This window comes from Amblyomma mixtum, chromosome 7 (assembly GCF_055824585.1).
Source record: "Amblyomma mixtum isolate Tamu chromosome 7, ASM5582458v1, whole genome shotgun sequence".
In the NCBI taxonomy this organism is placed as follows: Eukaryota; Metazoa; Arthropoda; class Arachnida; order Ixodida; family Ixodidae; genus Amblyomma; species Amblyomma mixtum.
In genome coordinates this window covers 60766373-60777944 of record NC_143018.1, presented here as the reverse complement: position 1 = coordinate 60777944, position 11572 = coordinate 60766373, and the positions used below count along the sequence as shown (strand labels likewise).

General features: G+C 44.9%; 1 protein-coding gene across 9 annotated transcripts in view; it reads left to right on the top strand.

The window, feature by feature from the left end:
• LOC149336234 (uncharacterized) overlaps positions 1 to 11572 on the top strand; it is a 12300-nt gene extending 728 nt beyond the window's left edge. For 3 of the 9 annotated variants that reach the window (XM_089552768.1, XM_089552763.1, XM_089552767.1), the window contains exons 2-4: positions 6432 to 6616; positions 8857 to 8991; positions 9383 to 11572. In XM_089552768.1, the coding sequence (XP_089408894.1) occupies positions 6529 to 6616; positions 8857 to 8991; positions 9383 to 9999 (840 nt within the window). In that variant the 5' untranslated portion in view covers positions 6432 to 6528 and the 3' untranslated portion in view covers positions 10000 to 11572. Of the gene's footprint in view, positions 1 to 1880; positions 6617 to 8856; positions 8992 to 9382 lie in introns of those variants that run through there. The other 6 variants (XM_089552769.1, XM_089552770.1, XM_089552765.1 and 3 more) reach the window with 4 other exon arrangements.

Here is an 11572-nt window from a genome sequence, read left to right as displayed (position 1 = left end):
TTGCCGAATGTGTTCTTTCTACGATGTGAAAAGGCAGAGGAAACAGGTGCTGTGTTGTGGATTGCAAGAATTGCGACAGAGTTAAAGGTGCGGGATGTGGCCGTTTGCGAGCTTCACGGAACCGAACTGCATAAGTATAATGCCAATGTTCACGCCCGTTCGACACGCACCCTTTCCGAACTGGCGAACGCAACAAACACGTTCGCCAGCGCTAGATAGCTAATAAAGAAAAGTTTCGATCTTGGAAAATCTGCGAGTGTAAGTGCACAACACAGCCGCATGAAGAAGCTGTTCCGCCACCGAAACCATGACGGCGTGCTTTCAGTTGTTGTGCACTGTGCTGAGACCCCATTGATCGTTAGTGATGGTGTGTGGCCATTAGTAAAAGGAGCGCCCGAAGCCGAATTAGGAACGAAAAAAAAAAAGACGATTTGCGCTCCAACATTCTGCTGATGTTTATTATGCACCGCACTGCCGTGAGAGCCGACAACGCTTACCGTCAGTCCGTGTATTACACGCCGTCTTGGTGCTACTGTTCAATTTCGCTCCAATATGTAGCGCGGTTTCCGTGGACCGTATTCGGATTACAGCATTTAGTTTACGGCTGTTGTGCTAGGCGGTTTTCACTTGCTCGCGGTTCATGCGAGACAGTCACTAAAAGTGACTCCGCACGCTCAGAGTGAAGCTGATTAATTACAACCAAAGAGACCACGAGCATTTCCATGTCCGCATATCGAGCGTCGAGCGTACCAAAACTTTTTATATGAGGCTGACGTTATTGTGAAATTCGCCTAGCATGAACGCGCTGCCATGCGCGCGTTATAACAATTATATCGCGGAATCCTTCGAAATGATTGCACGCCAGCTTGTGACGGCTGCTTGATGCATGGTACTGCTACCATGATAGTCAACCTTTGTGTGTCTATTTATATTTGTCGCCTTTCTATGTTTATCCAAACGGTAGGAAATCTTTCAGGTTTCCTAAGCACCGTTAGCAGGTTGTAAACAAATGCATACGATGTGCATGTGAGCGTTTTACAGCAGTGTCTGTACGCAGGTACACGATAGGACAACGACCTGTAAGGCCGCAGGAACATTCAACCTTGCCGTTTTATATACTGACAACAAAAAAAAAACATTAAGCAGAGCCTTCAGCGCATGCAAAGACAAGCATTCAGGCGATCCGTCCGTTCGCTCGAAGAGGCGGAGAGCTCAGCGGCTCTACGCGACATGAAGTCCTAACGCGTTTTCACATCTGAAGAGATCAAATTAGGGTTGTCACGTGTCCTTCCAAGCTTTGGCCAAACCATAGTGCCATCTTCCCTCTCCTTTACAACCGTGTCAGCCGAAACACTGCCTGTCGGAACCGAAACATCAGACGCAGCAGCCTTCGCGACGAGGCGCGCGCCGAGCGGTCAGGAGGCGAGTAATGGCGGCGTGATCACGTGATCAAAGATGGCAGCCCTCATGATACGCCGCTGTAAAGCCTGTATAACCTCCTTGACTCGCACGGGTGATGATGATGATGATGATGTGGCCATGCCCTTTGGAACAGGTGGGCAGTACATGTGCTCGGGCCGTGTACAAGAAAAGAGAGAAGAAAAGTGGGGCTGTAGCGATCGTTCAACATAGAAAGGAAGGGGGCACTCGGAGAGCTGCTGCTTCGTTCTTGCACCTCGGTATTTGCTTCGTTCACGAAGCCGAGCACTTGCGGAAGCGTGGCGCCCTCTCTTGGCTGCGGCGAGAGACCACCAAAGCGCAGGATAAGGTGCTCCGCAGTTTCCTCACGATCACCACAAACCCGGTGCACTTTGATCTGCAGGCTTTATGTCAAAGCGCTGGCAGTGAGCAAGAGTACGAAGAGGGCCCCCCCCCCCCCCCCCCCCGTGCCTCGAAGAGGAGGGTGCTGCCCACGCCATTGTCGTAAAGTCTCTCCGCTCGGATCTCCTGTTTGCAGCTTCTGTACAGCTCAAGCATGGATTTGGCCTCTATTGTTAGCCACCACATCGTGCTCTCTTTCTGTCTGACTTGGTTGTTGATGGCCTGGGCCCAGATGCGCTCACTTGCTTCATTCACAGGGTGGACGAAAAAAGCCGTATTGCTTGCACAGGTGTTGCAATCGCTTCATCCACTTGGTGCATACCCCGCTGCAGCACACATAATCGAGCACCTTCTGGCCCCAGCGGTGAGGCTGCATCAGGCGGAATCTGCCCTCATATGCCACCTTGTTGTACGCTTTGCGTGCCTCGAAGCTCTACCTCACGTGGTCCCCCTGGATCGCCTCACTGGCGACATTGCTGTGGCTTAGCAGCACCAGCCTGCCCACCATGCGTTGCGTGCGTTCAAGCCATTCATGCTTCAGAGCGGTCAAACATGTGACAGCATTTGCGAATCTTAGTGCGAGGACGTGCACCATCTTCCACAGCTCCAGTACCACGAGGAATTGGTTACATCTCCAGAGGCAATGGCTCCAGAGAATATATCTGGTCCATGTTGAGGACGGTCTCAGGTGTATTTCATGATGATCTGGGTAGTTTGGTCTAACCCCAAACTTCACATCGAGTGACCGGTAGCTGGAGGTCACAGAAAGCAACCCGCTGCCTGGCAGCTTCGATCGGTGTTCGGTAATGGCAGAGCCTGCGAATCTCTTCACAGTCGAGTTTTTGGCTTTAAAGTTGAGCTGTAGCTTCGCCATGCCATCTGCACAGACTGTGACCAGCGCTTGCAGTTCTTACGTTGTGTTTGCCAGGAGTGCAGTGTCGTCCGCAAACACCAGTGCAGACAGACTTTTCCTTTCCCTGAGCCTTTCATTGATAAAGTCCACTGTGAAGCGTAGCTTTGATGGTGGCAGGTTACTTTCCACAGATGCTGCATATAACATTTAGAGGGGGGTGGACCATGGAGAGCCTTGCTTCAGCCCCTTCTGCACTGGCACCTCCTGGAATTCAGCCCCGCAGCTGTAGGCCATAGCTGTGGTATTGGCGTAGACGCAACAGAGGGTGTTCAGCCGTATCTGGGGCATCTCCAGTGAAGAGCTCGCCATATGGTACACTGGTGATGTAACGCCAGTGTACCGCCATTCTACATCGCCTTCTCTTCCTAGATGGCGATGTAGAGTCATCTAGGAAGTGCCTAGTCAAGGTGGTATTTAAGGCTCTTAAACTGCTAATTCCCCTCCAAAACATCTCATAATGAAACCTAAAGCGTAAAACACGTCCTGAGCGGAGCGATAATTGATTTGCGTGCAGGTTGCGGGTAGGAAAAAAAAGGATACTGAAGATATGATTTTAAATAATCTTTTAAACAATGATTTGGCTCAAAAGCATCTGAGAATGCAGCCTAAAAGTAAGCCCAGCTGTAGTGGTAAATGAATTTTCATGCTGTTAATGCTCGATTTAAAGAAAAGAAAACGCATCAGTTAAAAGAGGGCAGGAACCGCTAAGCTGTCATTTAAAAATGAACGACTAGTCCACTGTGCTACAGCAGCGACTGAAACAGCAGATTTTAATTGTGCTCTTGCTTTGTTCTTACAGATATTGTTGTGTTTTCACGCATGAGCAGAACCGAAGATAGTGCGCCGACAAATACTGGGACCAGTTGTGTTGTGTGTATTGCAAAGTTCGTTGTTGGCACGTGTCATAGTGCTCAGAGCATTACTGTTTGCCAATTGCCTACAGCCTAGTATGCTTTGAAGGACGACCAGATGGTGCCCACTAACATGGCCTCTTTCTGGCATCTGCTGTGTCGGTGACTACAAACAGAGGCGGTAACAGAAAGGAAAACCTGGCACTGACATCAATTTCTAAAGGAGCCTGGCAGCCGAAAAAGGGTCGATGGGTGTTCCCCTCCTGTCGCTTCTTAGTCTCTGAATTTTGAAGCAGTTTTTGTTTAGATAATTTGTGTTCAGTCACTGGATCTCGGTGCTTAATTCTACTATACTGAAGAGATGAATCGAAAACATTGTTACTGGGTAGAGTGTGCTTGTCGCTTGGAAAGACTGAAGGGTTAGCAGTAGTACAAGTGAATTAAAACTAATAACAATCGGGGCAATACTTTTCATTTTGCTTCAAACTCACGAAAACGAGCACTGTTGTTCAAACTGCTTCTGCTGTAGAGGAAGAAGATACACTAGTATCCACAGATACTGTGGTAAAAAATGTGGCGGAAAAAGAGCAGGGGGTGGATATTTGGTGAATTTTCAGCCCTACCAAAATCGAAAGGGTTACCAATAGCCTTTGGGGAGCTCCCCTTGCCGTGGTGCCCAGCCTTCCTTGTCATCAGCATGTATGTGTAACGAAGACTCCATCAAAATATGCAGTTTCAGGCTATCCTGGCAGGGCAAAAGTTACATGAAAGCTTCCACTGCATGTGTGGAAGGCGTGGTTTTGATCGGTAGCACCCACTCTTTGCAGTCTGTGAATTAAATGCTCTTTCATCTCAACTTTGTGCTTTGAATTTTCTAAGTGGGCTAACTTTCATTTGCATGTTCTAGTTTCAATAAGTATTACTTAGGTACCTAAGTGTACTTAAGGACACTTAGTTTTAGTTTCTTTTGTTGAAAAGTGGATTTTTTCTTCACTATTGTAGCTCATGTACTGCCAGTATTTTCGCTGCTGCTTTTCTCCTCTATGCAGACACATGCGGACTAGTATTGGGGTGTGACAGGTTGTGTGAAGGCGGAGGTTTATGTGACAGCCTTTGCAATTTCCTGAGTTCCATTTATGTACACAGCCAATGCATCAGGTTTTAATGTTTAGTTTTATGTGACCTGTTCGCTGTTTCTTTACACGAGCTTCTCTGAGATGACTTTACAATCAGTTTCTGTCTTGTCTATTTCGAAAAACACCTTGAATGTTTATGTGGAAGAGTCTCTGGTAGAAGCAACATACAGTTATAAAGTTGAGTCAAAATGTAATGCACAATCTACTGCAGCTTGATAACGGTAAGCACTAGGGAAACGAAATTTTGTAGTCAGAAACATTGCATTGTAAGTTATTTCGAAATATCACTGAATGTATGATCCATCCGATTCACTGCACTTTAGATCTTTCTGTCCGTGATGTGAATGCACACTCGCAAAATTCTCGAGGTCGGTACCTGCAGCACTTCTTGATACGCGGTGAGCTCATTGTCATCTCGGAACAGTATTCCATAGAGATCAGATCATCTCCTCAGATCATCACAGATCGTCTTTCTTGCCGGCAGCCTTGGCAACCAGCGAGCACAAATATTTCTGTATCCCAGTCATTCAGTTAGTGTTAACACAGATTCTTTTGTAATACGTGTGTGCTCCATGATGTCTCACTTAGTGAAGGATCTGTCCTTTTGGATTACTTTATCAGTGACTTTGTGACATGTGATGATCTACCTAAATCTGGCTTGCCCTGGATGCCGTAGTCACCACATTGAAACCTGAAGGCATGAAAAACATATCTTCGATTCAGTTTGTTGTCTCCATAAGCTGGACACAGCTTACTATGAATGATGTTGCATAGCTATGCCCTCATTTGTTGAATTCAGTCACTGCACGTTGGCATAGTAAGGTGTTACGTTGATCATCCACAGTGGCTTTCCTCGAATAAGCGAAAAGAAAAATTAGTCATCAGTCAGGTGGTAAAGGATCAATGCTCTCAGCTACGACAATATTTTATTTCCTAGAGCTTACCATTACTGCCCTAGTTTATTGTGCATTACTTTTGGACCATCTATTTTATTTGCATATTTTAGTGTGTTGCACAGCGATGACAGTATGGGGAAATTTCTAGCTGTTAAAACGTCCATGACGTTAAACGTTAAATCCCATGTCTGATTTGAGAGCTCCACTGTTCACCTGCTTTAATAAGAATTTTTCCTCGAGGCCCCGAAGGAATGTGGGGAGGCACCACTGTAGGATATGCTGCAATCAGGGGGCATATGAGACGGGTGGCTATGGCGATGGGTGCCATTGCAGTGTGCAGTACTGCTTTTTCTGTCGCTCCTCTCCAGGGCATAATCTACGCGAGGAGGTCATCGTGACAAACCCTTGCTCCTGCTGCCAGATCAGAGCATCTTTTTGAAGGTTTCAACGTGTTGGAATACATGCACATGGGTGCATTTTACTTTTGATTTGTCAACTGTCTCTGAGGTCTTCTCTTCATTCATATCAAACTAACCATATATGCTGAAAAGTCGCAAAGCAGAGACTAGGCACAATTTACAGCTCAGTTATATTGCCAGAGACCATTTCCTTTCCTGAACATATTCACTCACTTTAATAGTTGCTACTAAATGCCTGAATATACTGAGGGTTTCAAAACAATTATCAAATTCGCTGTCTGATCTCATATGGTGCTTTCCATGTTGTGATTAACACATAAAATATCTACATGCTGTTGCTTATGGCATTGGAATTTTTCTAGTACTTATGCACATTTTGTCTTTTTTTTTTTCAGGCATTCGAGTGGATGTTGTCAAGTCACAAACTCAACTGTACTAGAGGGAAAATCATTGAAATCAACTCCTGGAAACCTTTGCAGACCCACTGGCTTGATGTCCATGGCCTGTAAAATATTTAGCAGCGCGCACAAAAAAAGATTGCCAGAAGTCACCAACATCCGGAACGATGAAATTACGATAGGTGACTGTACGATATTGGACACTGAGAGTGAAGTTGGCTGTGCCTTTACCACTTTATGGGGTGGGGGGGGGGGGGGGGGGGGTGTAAGTGTGTAAGTGTATAAATACAATCATTTGTGCTTCCCCAGACAAGTCTTTCATGAGTGTTGAATTCAGCATCTACCATGCCATCAGCGATGGTCTGACATTCAGTTGGATATACGCTCCTCCCGACAAGGATGCGAGGTCCCGGACTGTTGGCAAACAACCAGCACACAGCAGCATTGATGCAATGCACGCTGTTGAGCGGCTCCTCTCTATCAGCCTCCCTTGTGCCACTGTAATGGGAACGGCCAACCAATCTCACCACTGGTGCTCGCGTGACAGGAGCACCTTGTGTGACCTTTTCCCCATACCTCCGGAGCCTTGCTTGTGGTAATCTCTTTTTTTTTTGTGCGCACTGTGCCCAGTGGCCAAATGTCTACAGTTTGCTCACAAAGTGAGGTGCGTCGAGCTGTGTCAAGCCAAGAGCTTAGCAAGATCACTCAGATGTGAAATATGGGCAGTGTAAATACATTCTAGACCGCAGTTGAGTGTGCAGAAATGTGTGACTGTGCATGGGGCTTTTTGATTGACCACAGTGCGAGTTGTATTTCTCTTGATGATGATAGTGCTCCTCTGCCGCACAATCTCTGTTTGGTTTCACTGTGTTTGCCTTCTGTGGGTGTGTTGAATGGCCTTAAACGTGTGTGTTCTTTTTGAGGTCAACCTCACAAATGTGACATTACGCACGCTGGCACAGCTGTTTATAAGTGTGCCTCCTTAATCCCCTACATTGTAGCTGTGGTGCCAGATGAGCTGGAATGTGTGGAGTCGTGACTTGCTCATGTATTGCTGATGTGATGATTCAAAGTGAAACGCAGTGTATGATGTACTGCTAAGGTGTGGAAACACATAATTCAGATTGCTGCCTCGAGGAATGTCTGTGTAAATATGCATTCTTCATAAACTATGGCACTAGCAGCTTCTTGTTCATAGAGTGTAAGAAGTGTTGCTATATATAAGTTCTTCATAAGACAGGTGTGTTCAGAGTGTAGAGAGACAACATTCAGATACAGCTCTAGAACGGAGCGCTGCTGCTCATAGGGGGCCCTGCAGTCTATGGCGTTGATTGGCTCTCATGATGTCATGGTTTACTTCCTTGCACTTGGTAGCATGACATTGCAGGGGGCTGGCAGGTGCTAGGGGATTAACCAAGAATTGACTATGACATTATGTCAAACAGGTCGAGACCATTGACTGAAGGGCCTATTTTGGTGAACATTAGTCGCCTTATTCTTGGTTTGTATGCGACTAAAGAGCTGTATACAAGTATGACACGCACCACATATACAGGGTGTTTTACCTAAGACTTTACACAATTTGAGTTAGAAGAGCACTTTTTTCGGCATAGCATTGTCAGCAGTGCAGTGCATCAGAATGTAGCTAGGGCGTGGTAACAAGCAGTCTGGTTAACTAATACTGAATATTTAACTTTAACTATCACTGTTAGGCTCCTTATTTATTGAAAGGAGTGTAGCCCACCGTAAGTGATATCCAGATCAGTTTTATAATTTTCGAAACCACAGTTACCCTCGGGGCTGTGGCCCAACAAATTTTGGCTACATTGCACCAAAATACGCATCTTCTTGAGTGGAAGTAACTAGTCTTGAAATAGCCAAAATTTGTTGGGAACAACGCTGAGAGTAATCACATTTTTGCAATTTCAATAACTTATGCGGATATCACTTATCTTTGGCTACACAATTGTCAATAATTTAGGAGCTTAACAGTAATAGCTAAAAAGGCACTATTCAGTATTAGTTAACCAGCCTGCTAGATGGCACCTCTTCGTTGCGTTCTGATGCATTTCACTGCTGACAGTGCGGTGCCTAAAAAGGACCTCTTTGAACTCAAAAGTACTATGTTTAAAGTTATGTAAAGTCCTAGGTAAAACATTCTGTATACTAACGACAAGTAAAAGGTTGATGGAGTTCCTCCATGAGAATAGCCTTCGTGACTATTTGTAGCGTATTGCAAGTTCCCATCTTACGCCATATGGAAAGTACTGGCATTACAAAAAAAAAAGAATACTCTGATATTTACAAACAGAAATATAGTTGTATCATCATAGCATCACTATGGCTTTCACAAAATTTTCCACACGGCTCACTTTTGTCTCTCTTCTTTCTCTCCTTCTTCTCTGTTTCTTATGTATGAAAGTAACAGTTGTGAAACAGGAACAGACTCAGCTGTTTTCTGACTGGCCACATTCAGTGGAGATCGAGCATGCGCCGGTTATGCAACCGCAAGAAGTGGGACAGTCGGCATACCTGCCTGCTTCTGCGGAGATTAGAAGTATGTTCACAGAAACAGTCATACTTTTTTCTTTTTTAAACAGTCTTCACCACGGCAGACTTACATGTTTCCTTTCATAAAGTTGGCTATTGTGAAAGCTTTTCACACCTGGTATGGCCGTTAACTTAGTTCCAATGTCAGGTCATTTTTGTAATTCACTTATATTGAGGTTTAAACGTTGGCCTTAACTGTAGGCACACCTTGATGTGGAACGTTTTTTTTTCAAAATTGAATTTTCTTTAGGGCGTTATGAGCCAGACACTAATGTGCCGGCATGGCGTTTGTATAATATTGCAATGTGTGTTTTCGTGCTAATAGTTGTAGCTGCTAATGAGCTGTGTCACATGGGATCCCACATGTAAATGTAACTACTCTGCTTTTCTCAATGCAGGCATGGCCGCCGCACATCAGGAGCATAGTGCACCGCCTGGACAAAATTTACAGAGTGGAACAAGCCCCACATGCCGCCGTGCTACAACTGGTGATGTCTGTGGGGGTGAGATGCCGCATAAGTGCACCTGCTGCAGCCAGGGCTTCATGACAAGACCTGAGCTGTTGGTTCACTACCGCTCCCACCCTGATGAGAGGCCATACCAGTGTTGCATCTGCAGTAACAGGTTTGCACAAAGAGGCCACTTATTGGTACATCTCCGTACCCACACTGGGGACCGTCCATACAAGTGCCACTTGTGCGGAAAGAGCTTTGCACTAAATGAGAGCCTGGAAAAGCACTTCCGCACCCACACGGGCAGCCGTCCGTTTAAGTGTGACATTTGCAACAAAGCTTTCGCAACCAGAAGCAGTCAGATTAAACACCGTCGCACCCACACAGGTGAGAAGCCGTTCCGCTGTCAGCTGTGCCCCATGGCCTTTATACAAAGTTCAAACCTGCAGAGACATTTGCGAACTCACCAAGGTGCAAAACCATTCAAGTGCAACAGCTGCGAAGAGGCATTCCGAGAGAGAAGCGAGTTGATTGCTCACAAAAAAGAAATGCACTTATTTTAATGAAGCTCTGGTGGCTTATGCCAACACTTGTTGTTGTGCTCCTTGTCACCATTATGCCAGTGCTTGCATTGACCAGTGTGTTCCCACATCAACACAATCCTTCCCCAAAACACATAGTTGGGTGTATGGCTGCGAAATATACGCGGTCATAGCTCCTCCTTGGTTGCTTTCCCTCCACAAAAAAAGCGACCTTACTAAGTTTCGCATGCATCACTGAGATGTAAATTACGGCACACACAGCATCATTTTCTGTGGGAGCAAGGCTTTCAGGAGAATTGCTAAAATTTGCCTAATTATTGTGTCACTGTGGTGCAAGTGCGGGCACTTCTGCCAGAAAGAGCATTCCGGAAACCAAAGGCGGCTGGACCATTCTTCAAACTGTCACATTCTGAATGCATCTGTCTCGACAGTGCTTTGTGATTTCATGTAATAATGTCGATGCAGCTGATAATGGACATACCAGAACTAGAGAACTTCTCTTGTGCACTGTGCTTTCCATGTTGGTGCTCTATCATTGCTTCATATGGAAAATGGCTTGTTTTTTTTTTTGTACGCTATAGGAGTAGTCTCTAGCGTATATGTACAAATATAAGAAATGCTCCATGTCACTGTTTGTGTTTTGGTTTGTCAAATTTCTGTCTCCTTTAGATGTAAACGGCATATTTCTGTGCTACTAATTGTGTGCCCAATATGTCTGATCTCTTTTCCAAGAACAGCGTAGCTTAGGTGATGCAGTTGCACAATATTCTTGAAGTAGCATTGTTATTCTAGCATTTAACGTTATGTTTGGCATGTTGATCTCTTTTATAGCACTTTTCAGCATTACTTAACAGGATTTGCAACATTTACATTTAGTGCTAGTCTACATTTACAGAACTTGCCCTGTCAATCCATTGGTATTTTGCCACTGATATGAACATTCCTGCAGTTGTTTGGTGATATGTTTGTATAAAACATAATGCAATGCAGTGAGAAGTTCTGGAGTTTGTTTTGAGATCATTTTATCAACATTTGGAGGATCAGTCAATTTATGGGTGTATTATATAAGCTTTGCTCTTGGGAATTTTCCTGTTCATTGTGGTTGTGCTTGGCACTCATTAACCATGTTTTATTGTCTCCAATGAAATTGGCGATGTTTGCCGTGCTTTGTGAAAAAAATGTTTTGTTGGAAAGGGGAGAACACAGATGGAGCTCTTTGTTTCACATTGTTTTTTTGAACACTGCACTGGTGTGAGCTGAGCATTTTATTTTTATTTTTTGACAGTGCGTTTTATGTCATTTGAACAGCCACCGAGGCCTATTGAAGAGATGCATCGCATCAGTAGTCGGCTAGCCTTGTGGACTTGTGATGGTTAGGCCGTATTGCAAAATCATGGCACCTGAGAAGTCTGGGAAGCATGCCCATAGATGTTTTACAAATGATTAGTTTTGCTGTCACCAAATGCGTGAAGTTGTACTAGTACCCCTTTTTCTTACTCACCGCATGCAACCATGACATATGTTAATCTAAAAATGGGACATTTGATTTGGATATAATTGAATGAGTTAAAGAATTGCTACTGTTGAAATTTTA